This window comes from Petaurus breviceps, unplaced genomic scaffold (assembly GCF_028583685.1).
Source record: "Petaurus breviceps papuanus isolate PSGF00001 unplaced genomic scaffold, PetGlider_PUasm1.0 90865, whole genome shotgun sequence".
Lineage (NCBI taxonomy): Eukaryota > Metazoa > Chordata > Mammalia > Diprotodontia > Petauridae > Petaurus > Petaurus breviceps.
In genome coordinates this window covers 5071729-5089158 of record NW_027187367.1, presented here as the reverse complement: position 1 = coordinate 5089158, position 17430 = coordinate 5071729, and the positions used below count along the sequence as shown (strand labels likewise).

Below are 17430 nucleotides of genomic sequence, written 5' to 3'. Positions count from 1 at the left end.
CAAGCACGCATGTGAATGATAGAGCGGGCCTATCCGGAGGAGGTTTTGCTTCCCTGGACCCGCCCCTTCCTCTCCGCCCTCTCGTTGCTATAGCGACCAGATCGCAATTGGTCCTGGCTTTGGCCCTCCCCCCAGCCTTAAATTCCTTCTCCTCTGGCCTCTTGCACCCAACCCTAGAATTTGATTGGCTAGACCTTGCAGATTAGCAAGGATTGGGAGCAAAAAGAGGTATGCTAGTCACCGGGTTCAAAATGGCTTCAGCCATTTCGGTGACGTAAGAAACCGAGTCTGAGTTTGCCCGGCGCCCTTTACAATGATGTCGCCGGGAGAATGGCTATTGGCCCCATCTCTTTGACGTCACATATCCATCGCGTGTCTTATAACACCCCTCCCTCCGTACCCCTAACCCCACCGGTGCACATAACTTCATCCCTTTAGTCTTGTCAGACGCAAGGAGCAGAGCTAGACTCTCCAGGTTCCTTTCTTCGATGACGCACAGAGCAGAAACGAATTTAGCTCCAGATCGGCTCTCGTGGTGCCGTGGAGAAAGAGAGCTGAATTTGGATTGAGAGAACTTGGGTTCAAATTTTGGTCCTGCTTCTGACTATTTGGGTGACCCCAAGAGTTACTGGAGTTCCCCCAGATCCTAATGTCTTCGTCATCTGTGGAAAGAGGGGCTGGACTGTCTTGTCTCTATCATGCTTTGGATGATCTCCAAGGTCCTGTCCAGTTTTGATACTCTTAATGTTTCTGCCATGATCTGCAGAGCTAGAATTAGACCCGCCCCTTCCTCCCTGTGACATACCAAGCAGAACTGGGGTCTTCTTCCTGGGCAGGGTGCCCTTACCCTACCCACTACAGGTCAGCGTGGCTCAGGTCCCTGGTGCGGGCAGCCAGGCTTGGGCAAGTGAGTCTCCCTCCTCTGTGGCCCAAGAAGAGCAACCTGGTAATAGTCCACGCTTTCTCCCCCTACTCCCACCCATCCCACTTCCAGCTCTCCTCCAGCCCTGGCTTGAAGGCCTAGCCAGTGAGAGACTTAGGTTAATTGTGGGGGCGGGGGTTTGGAGGGATGAAGAATGATACTAGTAGAGAAGCTTCGGATCTCCACCCAGTTGTCTCCCTAGGTATCAGTTTCCTTGGGCCTTTGTAAAATGAGGGTAGGTGGTCTCCAAGGCTGCCTCCAGCTCCGACATTCTATGTTCTATAGTTCTATGGGAGGGAGGACACAGACCAGACAGGGGCCCTCAGAGAGAAAACAAGATATCTAAGGGGGAAGAAACCAGAAGAACCCCAACATCTGGGGGGAACTGGAAAGTAAAGGGAAAGCAGGAAAGGGCTACCCCCAAGTTGATGGAGCTGGTTAGTTGAAGGTAGGGCTCTTATCAAAGAGGGAGAAAATAGGGCCAGGCAAGACAGTAAGAAAAGAAGAAAAGGTGTTTTTTAGAATGAGAGAAAGAAGAGTTGTATGAAAGGGATGAGGGTGAGTCAGTAAAGGAGTGCCAGGTAGGATGGAAGAAGTTCGGGAAGCCAGGGCTAGGAATGTGGTTGGGTTTCCAGAAACCAAGTGTTAGAAACTGGGAATTACAACCTTAAGGGGTTAGGGTCTGCTCCCTATTCCACCCCAAGCTGCATGGTATGCCCATACTGTCAGGAAGAAGGAATAATGGTGACCTGATCTCAGTGGTAGAGAAAGCATATACAATTCATCTTTGGGGTGAAGGGGCAGTTCCTAACCTGGCTGAAGAAGAGAGACCCTATAGGGAAGGTGTTAGGAGGGGAAGAGAGAAGGGAATTAGGAAATTAAGAAAAGGAGGAGGTTGGCCATGAGGGTAGGAAGATCAGAGAGAGGGCAAGATGAAGGAAGGGGAGGACCAGGCTAGTGTTCTGAGAGACCATAGTGAGATAATGAGGAGGAGGGAAGGAAGAGGACAGCCACAGGATAGGGAAAGAAAGATTAGGAGACAGAGATAAGGATGGGAGAGGCTGAGATGGAGTTGCAGGGAGGGAACTGATGAAAAAGGATGATGAGTAGTGGGAAGCAGAAGAATAGGGAAAGAGAAAAAGGGAGCCTAAAGGGCATAGAGAAGAAAGCCGAGAGAAATGGAAAGAGGGAGATAAAAGCAGGGAAAGCCAGGAAGGATTGGAACCAGAGCCAGGAAAAAAAAAAAGGGAGTTATGAAAGAGAGACAGCTGGAAGGAGTAAAGCAGAAGCCTCAGCAGGAGGAGCTAGCAGGAAAAAGATGAGGCAGGGAGGGCTAAAAGCTGGAGGGAGGGAATGCTTGGGTCCCTGTCTAGGCCATTGGCAAGACAGCCCGCCTGTCACCGCCCCCCACTTCCTGGCCGGCCCCGGAAACAAGCAGGCGTTGGTGGGGAGGGGGGGGGCAGCAGCAGCAGCAGCTTCGACAGCCCCAGCCCTCCGAGACAGCAGTAAGGGAGGGAGGGAGAGAGCGGGGAACACCCCCCTCCCACCATTCTCACCACTATGGGTCCGGCCCCCCACTCCCACAGCCCCACCACCAGCCGGGGCTAGGACACCCCCAAACCCTGAGGGCCCCCTGGCACCAGAGACAGAGACACAGCCGCCACCACCGCTGCCGAAGCCTGGCTGGGGAGGGGGCCGGCCCCCTAGGCCCCCTACCCCACTGAGGTGGGGGTGGGATGGAACTGGGGAGGGGGGCTGAGAGATGGGTCGGGGGAGGAGGGAGCTGGGAGGTCATGGAGGTGGAGAATGGGGTCTGGGGAGAGAGTGTGCAAGGTAGACTTGGGAGAGGAGCCGCTGGGAAAGATGGAGAAAATCCAGATAGAGAGAAAAGGGATGGAGGAGGGAGGGGCCGAGGCCTGGTGAGTGGGGGGCTGGCCTGATTAAGGGGATAGTGATGGGGTGAGGATGAGGTGTGCTGGTGAGGGGAGAAAGGAATTCCCTATACCCCGCCCCCCAGTTCTTCTTTCTGCCCCTTATATCTCTTGGAAGGAGTGTAGATTATAAACTACATTCCTGACTCCTCCTCCAAGAGAATATTGGTTGCTAGGATCATACTAGGACACCCCTCTGTTTCCATGCACAGAGCCTAAAGTCTCTATATATCCTGTGTGCTTGTTAGGCCCTTCATGACACACATGTGTCTTGTGTGTTTTCTTATTTTCTCCATTGGGTGTGCATGCTTTAGATAGTGGCCTATGTGTGGTTGAATATGTTCCCATATGATCCATGCTCATGGCAGATGTGTTCCCATTAGTTGGATGTTGTATCCATTTCCCTTTGGGAAGGGTGACTGTAGTGCTGTTGTTTTCCTAAGTTCATATTTGTCCAATCACATAGTATAATATGACCTCTCCCTTGTGTCACATCCATTTGGAGTATAATTTACATGCCCTATGCGTCTGTATATTCAAATGTTGCCTACTTTCTCAGATCTTTCCATTGCATATCATGGGTTTATGTTCATATGCTTTGTCCATGACCATCACTACCAAGGTCTTCACATGTTACATATGTGCCTCTGGCATGTTTTATTTTGGTTCATATGTTGAACATGTGCTTATTGCCCCATGGGGTTGCCTTCAGGTGTCTGATTCCATGATTTAGTTTAGTCTTAACACATCTTTATGTTGTATTAATACCGTTTACTGCATGTGTTTTTCTGATGAAGTCCTAGCATCGCTTGAGCACTTATGTCTTATGTTATAGCATTTCTGATCATACAGTAACATCCATTTCACCATTTCCTTTCCTGTAATGTTTTGTAAACCATATGTTTGTGTAACACATCTGGCAGTCTCATGTGGTTGGATATCCTCTAGGTATCCTTAGTTATGTTTGTTCCTGAGGGAATTATGTATACATAGCCCATGTAGAGGATAATGGACCTCCAGACATACAGAAAACTTAATCTTATTTGTACATGTCTTTGCATGTCCTTCTCATGTTTGACCTGGCCCATATTTCTACATGACATATCCATACTAATGCTGTATTTTGTCATTGTGTACTCATATGACATGTGAATGAGTTTGTATGTTACAAGTTTCACTCCCATCTATGTCCATGTTTTTATTAATGTTGAACATTCATCCCACTGCTTCCGTCATTTGCATGTTTAATAATTTGGCATGTTGTTTTCACCCCAAGCATGTTATCACTACTCTGTATGTTTCTTTGCTGCATTATTATGTTATCTCCATATGATTTACATTTGCTGTATTCGTTCCCTTATTATAAATGTTATTACCCCTCTGCCTCTTCACATTATTGAATTTTCCCCTGTGCACTTTCCCCTTCCCTCTCCAGCGGTCAGGACATCCCCGTGATTTTTGTGTTGCTGCCGATGGCATGTTACACCTTTGGCATGTTGGGCATGTGCTTGGAGTACATCATATTTCTTGTTAGAAGCAGTGTCCCTGGTCCTATACTGTATTAAATACCTGTTGTTCTTATTATGAACAGCGTGAGCATGTCTTCATTCTTGTCTTCTTCACATGGTGTATATGGGTATGCGTGTGTATATGTGTGTGTATGTTCAGAGGATTGTTACATATGGGGGTTGACTTCTATTATCACCATCATTTCTTCATTCCCAAGGCCTACTTACTCTCTGACCTGTTTGTTACCACCCTGCCCCCTACTTGTCCTCTCCATTTGTGGTCACCTTCTAAGTGTCTGTTTTGTGTGACCTAAATCAGAATGTTCTACTATCATACTTGACTCAGTTAAAGAAATATGTATTGTGTGTTTAGTGTTATTACTATCCTGTGCATGTTTTCTTCATGTTAATCATCCTCAGGGAAGAGGGGTAGATAATGTACTGTAAGCCTCTTGTATATGTCTGTGTTCAGAAATGTCTTCTTTGCCAGGCCACTTGAAAATCTGTATGTTTTTGTCACATGTTTCTTCCTTGTGATGTTATCACACTTGGCCAATGGGATAATCTCTTCCTTTACCTTTGACACTCAAGTCAGTCATTGCCTACCCTTAAAATGAGGCAGAGAATGGGGGAGGAGAAGGAAGATAAATTGTGTCCACTATTGAGACGTCACATTGTCTTCTTTTTCCTCCTGAGCTGTTTCTTCCTCCTAAGGCAGGTAGTGTGATCTTACACACACATAATCCTCCCTCTGTTTTCACAGTCCTATGGATTCTTTACACTTCTGTGGGATTCTTATGTATCACCTATGTAATCCTCGCCTTGTTTCCTCTAATATCTGGAAAGGGGTGAATTTTGGGTGGGGGCAGAGGACAAGAGGAACATAGCTCTCTATCCCTGGGACAATGTGTATCTGCGTGTTTGTCCTTAGATTTGTCTGTGTACTTTTAAGGGGATAAGGGGAAAAGTTTAGATGGAATGGGGATTCTCTGGATGTGTTTCTCTCTGCCTCTGTGAGTGGCAACATGGCTGTGGAGACAGAAAGACCCGGGTTCACGTCCTGCCTCTGACGCATATGGCTGTTTGACCTTGGGCAAGTAATTTAACCTCTCAGAGCTCTAGGTAACTCTCAGATACTATGAGTTGTATTGGAAGTGCTGCTCTAAGTTGGTAAAGGGATTCCTCACTTGGGAGTTCCCTACATTAATGACATTATATATCTAGTCCCTATCCCTGTGTATCTGTATTTGTTTTTCTCCATATATTTCCAGGTGTGTTTGTACATGTGCATGTGTCTATAAGATTGTTCTTAGGTGTAACTATCTTGCTTTTCCTCTGTTGCTCCCTATTCTGATGTATGTTATGTGCATGTCTTTTTTTTTAAATATCTCTATGTATATGTGTGTGATCCATGTCTTTTTGTGCATGTATTTTTGGGAAAAAGGAAGAGGGAGGGAGTTTCCAACTCTTATGTCCCTACTACCTCTTTTGAGTGACTTGGGTGGGTGGGAATCTAGGAATGTAAGCCTGCCCTCACCCCCCAATCTGGCCCTCTAACTCTTATTCTCCATTCTGCACTCTTGTCCTGTTATTTCTCTACTCTGGTCCCTCTTGGCCACTCCCCCAACATTCTCCCTTCTAGTGCCCCAAGCCCACTATCCTTCCCCTCCCTCCCCCCTACTCCTTACAGGTGGCCAGCATGGAGCTGTGGCCAGGGCCATGGACAATGCTGCTGCTCTTTCTGCTGCTGCTTTTGCTGCTGGTTCCTGTGCTCTGGGGTTACAGCGCCAGTGCCAAGTACTTCTGCAAGATGGCATTCTACAACGGCTGGATCCTTTTCCTGGCAGTACTGGCCATTCCTGTGTGTGCCCTTCGAGGGCGAAACGTGGAGAACATGAAGTGAGAGGGAAACCCAAGAAATGGGAAATGAAAAAAGGGTGGGGAAAATGGATTACCAGAGGTACCAGGCACAAGGGCTTAAGGAGTGGGGAAGACATGGAAGGACCAATGGGAGAAAGATCATGGACATAAGGCAAAGGAAAAACAGAAAAATATAGAAAAGGGAAAATTGAGGAGAAAAAGACAGCTGGCATGAGAGGAGTTAGAGGAATACTGGGAAAATATGTGAAAGTATGCAACCCTCTCTGACAAACTCCCAAAATGTGGTATCCTGGGCTTTTCCCTATAGGATCCTTCGACTGATGCTGCTGCACATCAAGTACCTATATGGAATCCGGCTGGAGGTTCGAGGGACCCATCACTTCCCCCCGTCCCAGCCCTATGTTGTTGTCTCCAACCACCAGAGCTCCCTGGACCTACTAGGTAAAACAGCCCCCTCTCATAACCATGGGAACATTTATTCCCTGAGTACCTCTTCTCCTAGCTTTTAAACTCTTTCATTCCCAAGGAGCCTTCATTACCCCACACCCCAGATACATTGGTTCTTAATAGGAAATATTCCTAGAGTTTCTCATCTTAGAAAGTTCTTCCCCATTGTTTCCTCCCTGAGGATTTCCTTCCCATCTATATCAGGATCTTCTCTTCTTTCTTCCTACCTTCAGGTCCCTCCTGCCCTCCCCCTCCTACCCCTCTGCCCTGGGTATCCTCTCCCTTTGGAGAACCTTACTTCTCTCCCCTCTAAAACATCCTTGACATCCTTGGAGTGTCACTTTCCTGTCATTCCATTCCCCCTCCCATCAAATAAAAGCATCTCCTTTCCTTACTGCCCCACAACCTCCTATTTCCTGCTCTTAACACTGAGAATGGATATCATCCTCCCTGGTTGCACTAACCACTCACTTCCCTGCCCCAGGAATGATGGAGGTGCTCCCAGGTCGTTGTGTACCCATTGCCAAGCGGGAACTTCTGTGGGCAGGGCCAGCAGGGCTAGCATGCTGGCTGGCTGGAGTCATCTTCATTGACCGGAAACGGACTGGGGATGCAATCAGTGTCATGGCTGAGGCTGCACAGACCCTGCTCAGCCAGAATGTGAGTTGCCCAAAAAGAACATCCATTGGGAATAGGGGATTTAGATGGCCATGCAGAAGCACCTCTAATATCCCAGGGTGATGTCTACTCTCTGGCACTGATTCCTTCACTCTGTATTGTACTGGCTCTGTCTCTGGCTTGTTCTCTGTCTCTTCTTATCTCTGATCCAGTTTCTCCCCTAGGTCCGAGTTTGGGTTTTCCCTGAAGGTACCAGGAACCACAATGGCTCTATGCTTCCCTTCAAACGTGGCGCCTTCCACCTTGCTGTTCAGGCCCAGGTCAGAATTCAGTTTCTCCATTTAACCACTGACACACTACCCTTCTCCTACAACTTTCCAGCCAACTCCAGACTCCTTTTCTGTCTGTGAGCTGATGAACTAGGGGAAGAAGCTCACCAGGAGATAATCAGATGAAGGGACTACCAGGGGAGGAGGGCTGAGGAGGGAGACTCTTCTCTGATTCCCCCCTTCCCCCTCCTGCAGGTCCCCATTATTCCCATTGTCATGTCCTCCTATAAAGACTTCTACTGCAAGAAAGAACGGCGCTTCACCTCGGGTGAGAGGACCAGAGTGCTGGTCATGAAGACTTGGTGGGGAGAGGGTAGATTAGCCAATAAGACTGTGGGGGAAGGATGAAATGTGAGTCTTTGAGAGGCCAGGAAATCATTTAGTCAGAGAACCATAGAACATCAGAGCTGGACCATTTAGTCAAGTCCCTGGAAATCAGTCTCAACAAATATAGAATATCTCCTATGTAAGTCATTATTACCAAATGCTGTGGTGGACACAAAGATGTCCTTCAAGGAGCTTATAATCTAGTTGGGGAAACAGGACATAAACATATAAAAAAATAGCTAGCAATCCAAGGTGGTAAAAAGGTGTTGGTGTTTATGGAATACAGAAAGTGTGAATCACTTTGGGCTAAAGTGGTCAGGGAAAACCAGAGAGAAGATGAGAGTGGAACTGGGCCTTGAAAGGAAGGACACTAGCCTAGGAGACTGAAAACCTGGCTTCTAGTAATAGTCCTGCACTAACCCACTGGGTGACCTTAACAGTCATCTAAACAGTCATGCTTTCGTCCTTTTCTGAAAAAAATTCTGAACCATTCCGAATGTTTTCTTTCTTGTGGGGCAGGTGTCATGATTCTTCCCCACCTATGCCTCCTTTCCCCTCTACCTTCTTCCCTCTGCTTTTACTTCTTTATGAGATTCTTCACAAACCACTTTAGATAACCCTGGTCAGGTTAACCCCCTCTGTTTGTAGAGGTGTATCTATCTGGGAGAAGGGTATTTACCTCAATTTATAGAGGAGGAAACAGCTCCAGAGTAACAGTGCAATGTAGCATTTTATAACACTTCAGTTGCTTTCTTCAACAACCTTGTAAGGTAGGTAATGAATTATTATTATTATCCCCATTCAGCAGATTAGGAAACTGAGGAACAAAAGTGACTTGCCCAATGTCAGCTAGTAAAACCAATCCCATGGTCCCTTTATTAAACTACAATGCCTCTGAAAAACACCTCCATATTTCTAACTGGAGGCACCTTTGTGGTTATTGAATGAATTAATAACTGACACAAATACAGATCCCACTCAGTAGAACAAATAATGGACTAAGCTGTCAAGAACTTAGGTTCTAGTACCATTTTTCCCACTGACTTAAGTTGGGCAAGTCACTTCCTTCCCCTCTTAGCCTCCTCCTCCCCTATGCAGTGAGGATATTGGACTTGATTTTCTTAATGGTTCTGGTTCTGACATCCAGTGGTTCTCTGAATGAGTTCTACTGGAGGTACAGGGGAGAAGATAGAAAGGACAAAGCAGCAGAAAGGAGAGATTTAATGTATGCCAGGAGAAATGTGTAGCCAGACAATGTGTCTTGAGCAAAGGCTTTTTTGGAGTATAATGGAAGATAAAACTAGAAAAAGGGAAGCCAGGAGGGACTGTGGAAAACTGAAGAAAGACCTGGAATGATAGCCTGTGTGTCTCCCCATCCCCAGGGACATGTCAGGTACGGGTGCTGCCCCCCGTGGCCACAGAAGGGCTGACCCCAGACAACGTGCCCGACCTCGCTGACAGAATCCGCCACTCCATGCTCACAGTTTTCCGAGAGATCTCTACTGACGGCCGGGGAGGGGGTGACTATCTAAAGAAGCCTGGTGGGCCTGGTGAGGCTGGCCCCTGAGCCTTCCTCCCACCACTCCTTCACATTCCCTCTCCCCCAACCCACTGGTCCCTGGACTGGGCCTGACTCTCCTCTTCACTTCCCCCATCCCATTTCTCCTTTGTGGTACAGCCAAGCCTCTCCTCACCCCACTAATTCTCTACTCTGAATCTTCAGCTTCTGAAGTGGACATGGACAAAGCTCTTTTCCTCCACCCCTTTTCCTCTTTCTTCCCAAACCCTACTCTGTGGACTTTGTCATCTTGGTGCAGCCTACACACTCCCTCCATGCCTCCCATCTTGTCTGTGGAACATTCTGCTCCCATCTCTGTCTCCTGAGTGGTATGTTCCACCGGGCATCGACCACTCCTACCCCATAGTGGACACTAAGTGGACGCAACCCCTGTGGCTCTCCTCCTACACTCCTTGATTTGTGGAGTCGTCCACCTCTATGGAAGCGCTCCCTTCTCTAATTCCCTACCGCCTCCTAACTGTGGATGCAAATGGACTTATCCATCTGGAGGGGGGGGGGCGGGGAGGATCCACCACGGGAATGGAAGTAGACCCAGCCAGCTCTTCTTTGCAATCCTCCTCTCCAATCTGGCTGCCCAGCCCAGCCCAAGCTCTCTTTCCTCCCCATCCACCCCAGTGGATCTATGTGGAGTCTTCTTTCCAGGGACTTGGACCTTTCCCTTTCCTTGGTACAGTCCATTTAACCTGCCTTATCCTTACTCATCCCGGTCCATTCTTCTCTGTGACACACTGACACACACAAACTGGTCTCCACAGAATTCCCTCTTCTTTCTTTCCCCACTCCTCCTCCCCCTTCTCCCCTTAGACAGTGAGTGGTACACTCCAGTGGTAGTACACTCTTAAATTCCCTTGGAGTAGCAGGGGACCAGCCCAACCCAGCCCTCTCCTAGCGCATACAGCCCCTAGGCCTCAGGCTGTACCATTAGGCCCAGACACCAGGGAAGGGTGGAGTTACAGGTGCTGCATTAATTTCTTACTCCTGGAGGTGGGGTAGGAAGAGCTGAGAGCTGGTTAGGGGAGGCTGGAGTAGGTTTAATTTATTTTTTTTTTTCCTTTTGCTGCTGAGGAGCTGCCCTTCCCCCACCTCCCTGCGTCCAGATTGGCAGCCAAAAGCTCTCAGTGTTAAAAGTCCAAAGGGAGGGGGAGGATCACCCCCAGAGCCTTGGGGAAGCGGGAGTCTGTTTACAAAAAGGGGTAGAAGAGAGACCCAGCCAAACCTAGGCTTCCTTGCCTCCATCTCCAGCCTAATAGAGGAGGATCCCAGCCTTAAGTAGCACATCCCCATTGGGGTGGGAGGGGCCAAGAGCACCCCATTCTTCTCTTGTGGGAACCCAGTCTTGCCGACACCCTTCTACCAACCTGAGGAGCATTAATGAGAGGGTGGGGCATTGGGGAAAGAGGGGCTATTTGATGCTCCCGCTCCCCTCCCCCAACCCAGGCCAGTGTAATCCGGGAGGTGAGGGGACACCCCGGGATTTTCTTTCTCCCAACCAGTTCTGCTTTTCCTCCCAAGGCATTAGCTGGACCTCCGTATTCCAGTCCTCTCCTCCCCTCTAACGGGTACCAGGACTGCCCTTTCCTCCTCTCCAAACCTCCCCCCCCCCCACCCCCAGGTCTGAAGGGAGGGGATGAAGGGGTAAGTCCAAGGGTTTGCTCCGCTCCAATGGTTTTTATTATCTGGATTAACAGCGAGATACGGAGAATAAAGAGAGATGGAAGGATTCTGACTGTGTGTTTACCTTGTTGGGGGAAAGAGATCTCAGTGGTGGTACAAACCCTATTTTAAGCTAAAATGGGGGGGGGGGATTTTAAGGAGACGAATGAAGTTCTTGCCTGTCCTTTCAGCTGTTTTCATTTCTTCAGGAACTCAGGTCACCTTATCAACCTGGCGATCCCGGCATCTACTCCCCTTCGCATTAGTGTATTTCACTATAAATTACCGGGTTGGGGTGGGGAGGGGCAGGCGTTGGAAATAAGAGGGTGTTGGTGTCCAAAAAGACCGTTATCTGCGGCGGTTGAGACCTGGGCCCAGGGTGTTATCCTCACACGAACCTGTTAAGAGACGTACATGAGAATCGGAAGAAGTTAGTTACACACCTTTTACAGCTGATTTCGGCTTCAGCGTTGGGAGGGTGAGGGTAGGATCACTGATAAACACCACCCCTTACTCCGAGCATTTTACCTCTACCCTATGGGGGAAAAGATTTAGAGGCAAAACCCGAGAGAGGAGTTAATAGGTAAGATTGAATGGTAGGAAAAGCTTAATGAGGGGTATGACTGTTGGCCCAAGGAAGCATAGAGAACAGACCCGAATATGCATGTGTACAGGGACCACAGAAGGTAAGTGGAGCAGCAGACTCACAGGCGCCCAGTTTCTCCTCCAGAAGCAGCACCTGATCACTAAGCGAGTCAATTCGGTCTCCCCTCCCCCACAGCTCAGCCACTTGCTCAGGCCGGATCGTTTCAGGAGACACTGGTAGCACAGCTCGAACCCAAGCACTCACCTGCCCTGCCCACTGCGGGGGCAGGAAGAAAGGAGATGTTATGACCACCTAGCCCACTAGGAGGCCACGATCCTTTGCCTTTCCAATGACAACCTGTTGCATCTAAATTTACCTCCTAGAATGCCCCCGCCCCTCCCCACTAAGAACTATTAATGGCCTCACCTGCTCCAAGACCTCCAGGCGCCCCCGTAATTCTCGGACCTCCTGCCGCAAGGAATGCTCCTCTTTTTCTGCCTCCCGAACTGGAGAATATAGTTCAACAAACATTAAGGGCACTATACTAGATAACACTGTTCTTTCAGGGAATTTACAGTCAAAAGAGAGGTTAAGGTAAGACATACACAAATCACTAAGATAAAGCAGAGCAAGAATTGTAAAAAGGAACATGTCATAGAGGGACTTGGAAGGCAAGGTTCTAGAGTCAGGAAAAAAACCTGGATTCCAATTCCACATCTGACACCAGCTATAACTGTGAGCCTCAGTTTCCTTGTCTGTAAAATGAGATGGAGCTAGATAAGCCTCTGAGATCCTTGTCAGTTCTAAATCTATGATCCTATAAAATGCTATGAGAAATTTGAGTGTCTTTTTTGAAGGATCATAAAATCATAGAGCTAGAAGGGGCCTCAGAAGCCATCTATCTAGTTCAGAGGAGGGGAGTTATCAGGTACCTGAAATTTGGACTTGAAAAAAGTGAAAATTTTGAGAAGATGGAAATGAGAGTGTGAGATGGGAGGGTAGAAAGAGAATGGGGATGGAGTTATATGAAACAAGGCTCACAAGGGAGGAGCCAGATTGTGGGGGGCCTTGAATCCCAGGATTTTCCAGTCATGAACTCCAGGAGGTCCTTCATGTGATCATTACTAAGAAGGGGGGACAATGTTATGAAGGATAGAGTGTTCCTCTTACCTGTCAAGCTAAGGATACTGGGACTGGGAAGTGGTTCAGGGGGGACCTCCTCGCAAGTCCTTCCATCAGTCCCTAGGGTTAGACCTTTTGGGCAACCGCAGGTAAAACTGCCCAGGGTATTGGAACAGCTATGAGAGCAAAGAATGATGCCAGTCCTGCATTCATCTACATCTAAAGGGAGAGAAAGAAGCCCTGAGATGCCATGGTATAGATTCCCCAGAGCGGAGTCAGAGAGTGGGGTTGAGGAGCCAAAAGTGAGGAAGCCTTATACTCACCCACATGACAATGCTTCCCTCCCCAGCCCGGGATGCATTCACATTGGTCTGGCTGGATGCAGATTCCTCCATTCTGACAGGGCTTAGAACAGATGGCTTGGGGATGGGAAGAAGGGGATGGGGTCAGGTTAGAGAACAAGCTCCCCTCTTCCATCTCACCAGCAAGCTCTCACAACCCTACCACCATCCATCCTCCCCTCCTTTCCACACACCTTCACAGGTCAGCGCCCCTGGGTGCTTCTTCCTCCAGCCCTGACAACATATGGCATGAATCTGCTGCACCTCTCTCCGAACCTCCCGCCATGCTATGCGGTACGTGGTCCTGGAGGGGGCAACAGACTTAAAATCCTGGTTCGTGGTTCCTGAGGTCATTCTTTATCTCACCCCAAAGCAAACTCCCCTCAGTGACTCAAGCTATAGTCCCATGCCCAGTTCCTAAGCACAAGTACTCAATTTCCACCCCCTGCAATTCACACTCTCTTCTCAGACTGGGGTGCCCAACTCATTCACTCACCTGTAGGTGCTGCAGACATGTCGACCTGCACACAGTGTCAGATAGGGTTTGTATATTGGCTGGCTGTAGGATTCATTGTACCGAAGGGGAACCACCAGAGTCTGCCTGGAGCAGACTCCCTTACTGCACCCAAGTGGAGGGAGAAGATGGGATGGAGATTCAGAATGGATACATCCCTAGAGAGCCCCTTTCACATATAGTTTCCTTCTCTTGGCCGGACCTTGGTGTCACCCACCCTTAAGAATGCTCCACCTAGGGGCGGCCAGGTAGCACAGCGAGTAAGAGCATCGGCTCCAGTGTCAGGACGACCTGGGGATCGAATCTGGGCTCTGACACTTAGCACCCACCCAGAAACACCTGGCCGTGTAACCTTGAGCAAGTTACTGAACACCGATTGGGGTTCAGTAACTTGCTCAAGGTTACACTGCCAGTTATTTCTGGGTGTGGTGCTGAGTATCTGAGCCCGGATTTGATCCAGGTCATCCCGACTCTGGAGCCGGTGCTCTTACTCGCTGAGCCACCTGGCCGCCCCTAAGCAACTGGGGTTAAGTAACTTGCTCAAGGTTACACGGCCAGGTGTACCCCGATTGCTTAAAAAATGCTCCACCTAGATGCCCTTACTCCCACCCCACTAAGGACCCACCATCCTCACCTGTATGGAAGATCCCCATTCGCCCTCTGCCCCCCCAAAAATAGCAGGACTGAGAATCCCACTAGCAGAGAGCACAGCAAAACCCGAACCCTGGACCCCATGATCACTTGTACATCAAGGTCACCAGCTGCTATCCTGAAAGGAGTGAGAAGAGGTTAATGGAGGAGTGCTCCCACCTATTCCTCTACCTGTCTGCTCTCATCTCTCAGAAGCCCAGGAGGTATCCCTCATTCATGTACCTTCCAAGATGTGACTCTGGAAATACCTATTCACTCACACTACCTGAGCAATCTTCACCTCTCCTCACACTTGTCTTCAGTCATTTACTTCTCTACTAATTGTCAGGATACCCTGAATACCTTACACATGCATTTAATACTGTTACCTCTCTCCCAACATGGGGTTGCTACTTAGAGACATAAGAGACACATAGACATACCCCTTATTTAATATACTTCTCTACAGACTCCTGTAATGTTTATTCTTCCCTTACACTTAAAGTCCTCAGCCCCCAGACACTCCTCTCCTGATATAATGGTCTGATCCTTCTATGGAGACACATATCTTAAATGATTGGTGCCTTGCACATAACAGCATCCTGAAATGTGTTTGTGGAATTAAATTAGATCTTACAAATGCCCCAAACAAATAAACTCACACCTTCACCTTTTACATGTCTCTTTCATACCATAATTTTGCATGATATCAAGACCCTCCACCACCTCCAACACCTTTCCATCCTCTACCCCCCTGTACCCCTTCCCACCTGGGCTTTCTCTCTCTCCCTCAGGACACTAGGAATAGCTGCAGACAAGAGTTACTCAGACAGGCAGGCACAAGGAGGAAAGCAAGGAGAAAAGGGGTTGGGCTAGACATAGGGACCTCCCATCTCTGCTCTCTCCCTGCCTCCTCCTTATTCCCTCTTCCACAACATGTTGAGATTCTATGAGTTAGCACCAGCAAAGGAAGTTTAAGTTAAAGTTTTCACATACTTTTCACTCAACTCCAACAAATCTTTGCAAAGAAGCTTTCTCCAACCTATACCTCCCTACCCTTTATCCTCCCTATGGTCCCAGAGGTCCCCTCTTCTGGTATCTCTTCAGGGTTCAATGGTGAAGACACTGTGTCCTAAGTCCTCACTTCCCAACTGTGAGACTGAGAATTGTGTTAGGAAGTTAGGAGAGAGTGTAAGGGTAAAAGAGGGGGACAGATAAATAAATAGACCTGACCAGAGAAGATGGGAACATAAAAGGGGAATAAAATTGGGCCAGGATGTAGGAAACAGGGGAAAGGTAATCTGAGAAAGAAGATGCCCTTCCCCCAAAGCATAAATGGGGCTAAGTGAGGTCCCCAGTGGGAAATGTTTCTAGCTCCCTCTGGCATTTGTGGGGGGCATAGGAGCTGTGAGTCAGCCCACCCCCCACTCCAGAGCAGACAGGGCCCCTTTGTCTTGATCAACATTCCTTGCTTAGGGGAAAAGGAGGCTTATTGTCTAGTACCAACCCACCCACCCCCAGCCCAACCCCACAAAGGTCGAGAAGGGGTTCAGATGATGCTGGCCTTGACTCCCACCCCACAACCTCCATGTCTAGCCTGAGGGGCAAGAGAAAGACCTTCCACCCAGTAGGCCTCAGCCTGCTGACAGCTCCTTGGACCCAGGCATCTTGTGCCTCTAGCCCTGTTCCCTCAATCCCAGGGCTGGGACAGGAAGAGAATTGTCCTCAACAGGAAAAAGCCCAGGGTGAATCAGGAACCCATACAGAATGGGCATTGAGAGGGCGGAAACACAAAGCCGGCCTCCACCCAGGACTCAGGCATCTGGCACCTTGCCATTAGCTTCTCTGTCTCCACCCCTTTTAAGGATCCAGGTAATTGAGCCCCATAGCTGGTAAGTGAGCCAGGTTATATTGAGCAAATGGAATTTTATTTCCATAAATACAGGGAAAACATCCCCTCTACACAAAGGTGGGATTTATGGGGTAGAGTCCTCAGAGAAACTGCTTCTAGGGGAGACCCCAACACTTAAGACAGGGGGTAGGGGCTACCCCAAACCTGAGACTATGGCCTCATCAGCCATAGATACCCCAATACTGATGATTCAAAAACATTTTTGTCCTTGGGACCACCCCATTGAGGAGCCCCAGATTTCACACCCAGGTCATCCTCCTGGGGGCTGAGGTGAGGAGGGAAAGAAAGGGAATACATGGGGAACGGAAACTAAAAATGTCCTGAGTCATTTGGAGGGAACCCCCACTGTGAGGGTAACGGCTAGGATCTCCCTCCATATCCCCAGAGTATGGGGACAGCAGCAGTCAACAGATTTAAATTCTAATTTTGTACCACCCTCCCAGAAATGAGAGGATATAGGGATGAGAAAGGGAAAAGGGTCAGATAGCTGGGAGGTTGTAGTTTATAACTGATACAGGAAAAGGTAGACCTGGGAACCCTCTTTTAGGGGAAGGGACAGCTTGGTAGAAGTCGGGCAGCCAGGTGATAACAGAAGGGCCAGCGCTTGCTGCTGGATCTTCAAAGAGACAGGTGTAGGAATTCCAGTCTTGGCATCCCCAGGTTTAGAGTTCTTGGGTTGTCCAAGAAGGGGCTCAGGAAAGCCAAGGTTCAATGCAGGCCTCATAGAGTGAGCGGTTGGAGTGCCAAGCAGTGTGTGGGATCCCAGGTGTTGGACACCTCACAATGGCCCCTCGGGCAAACAGAGTCTTCAACCCAAAGGAATCCCGGAGATAAACCTTGGGCAGAGAAGAAACAGAGGTAGAGACACAGGAGAAAAACACAGGGAGGTATGTGAGGGGAAAGATATTATGGTCCCAGGACTGGACTTCTTCCAGATTGCAGGAGAAATTTGGTGTCAGGGTTTCTCTCAGGAGAGAATCAGGGGAATGGAAGTCACAAGGGGTTCTTTACCTGCTGCTTTTCCATATCCAGTACTGTCTCATTTGCATCATAGAAGCCAAAAAAGCTGAAAAGATTGGGGGGGGGGGAGAAAAACTGGTAAATTTTCTTCCCTATATGACACAAGTTCC

General features: G+C 48.7%; 3 protein-coding genes across 5 annotated transcripts in view; 1 reads left to right on the top strand and 2 right to left on the bottom strand.

Moving 5' to 3' along the window:
• Window positions 1-2340: 2340 nt before the first annotated feature.
• AGPAT1 (1-acylglycerol-3-phosphate O-acyltransferase 1) lies at window positions 2341-11262 on the top strand. Of its 2 annotated transcripts, none has more exons than XM_069073336.1 (7): window positions 2341-2647; window positions 6052-6260; window positions 6550-6683; window positions 7174-7349; window positions 7532-7627; window positions 7832-7904; window positions 9346-11262. In XM_069073336.1, exons 2-7 carry the CDS (start codon window positions 6061-6063, stop codon window positions 9528-9530), a joined length of 864 nt encoding a protein of 287 aa, XP_068929437.1. In that variant the 5' UTR covers window positions 2341-2647; window positions 6052-6060; the 3' UTR covers window positions 9531-11262. The 2 variants fall into 2 exon arrangements, with proteins under 2 accessions (XP_068929437.1, XP_068929438.1); XM_069073337.1 differs by having other exon boundaries at window positions 6004-6260.
• Window positions 11191-16152, bottom strand: EGFL8 (EGF like domain multiple 8). 2 transcript variants are annotated; one of them, XM_069073334.1, is made up of 9 exons: window positions 15159-16152; window positions 14393-14527; window positions 13741-13863; window positions 13439-13548; window positions 13227-13322; window positions 12952-13143; window positions 12208-12287; window positions 11904-12057; window positions 11191-11593 (listed from the first exon to the last, which is right to left on the bottom strand). In XM_069073334.1, exons 2-9 carry the CDS (start codon window positions 14491-14493, stop codon window positions 11544-11546), a joined length of 906 nt encoding a protein of 301 aa, XP_068929435.1. In that variant the 5' UTR covers window positions 14494-14527; window positions 15159-16152; the 3' UTR covers window positions 11191-11543. The 2 variants fall into 2 exon arrangements, with proteins under 2 accessions (XP_068929435.1, XP_068929436.1); XM_069073335.1 differs by having other exon boundaries at window positions 12952-13122.
• Window positions 16153-16294: 142 nt separating this feature from the next.
• Window positions 16295-17430, bottom strand: part of PPT2 (palmitoyl-protein thioesterase 2) — a 3877-nt gene continuing 2741 nt past the window's right edge. The window contains 2 exon segments of the mRNA XM_069073338.1: window positions 16295-17136; window positions 17312-17366. Coding sequence (XP_068929439.1) covers window positions 16993-17136; window positions 17312-17366 — 199 coding nt within the window. The 3' untranslated portion in view covers window positions 16295-16992.

Bases quoted from the DNA above. Each gene is read 5' to 3' on its own strand.
- AGPAT1 (XM_069073336.1), top strand. From the start codon at position 6,061: ATGGAGCTGTGGCCAGGGCCATGGACAATGCTGCTGCTCTTTCTGCTG. The intron at 6,261-6,549 runs GTGAGAGGGAAA...TTTTCCCTATAG, and splicing joins CGAAACGTGGAGAACATGAA to GATCCTTCGACTGATGCTGC. The intron at 7,905-9,345 runs GTGAGAGGACCA...CCCCATCCCCAG, and splicing joins AGAACGGCGCTTCACCTCGG to GGACATGTCAGGTACGGGTG.
- EGFL8 (XM_069073334.1), bottom strand. From the start codon at position 14,493: ATGGGGTCCAGGGTTCGGGTTTTGCTGTGCTCTCTGCTAGTGGGATTC. The intron at 13,323-13,438 runs GTGTGTGGAAAG...CCCATCCCCAAG, and splicing joins AGGGGCGCTGACCTGTGAAG to CCATCTGTTCTAAGCCCTGT. The intron at 12,058-12,207 runs GTGAGGCCATTA...CTGCCCCCGCAG, and splicing joins GCCTGGAGGTCTTGGAGCAG to TGGGCAGGGCAGGTGAGTGC.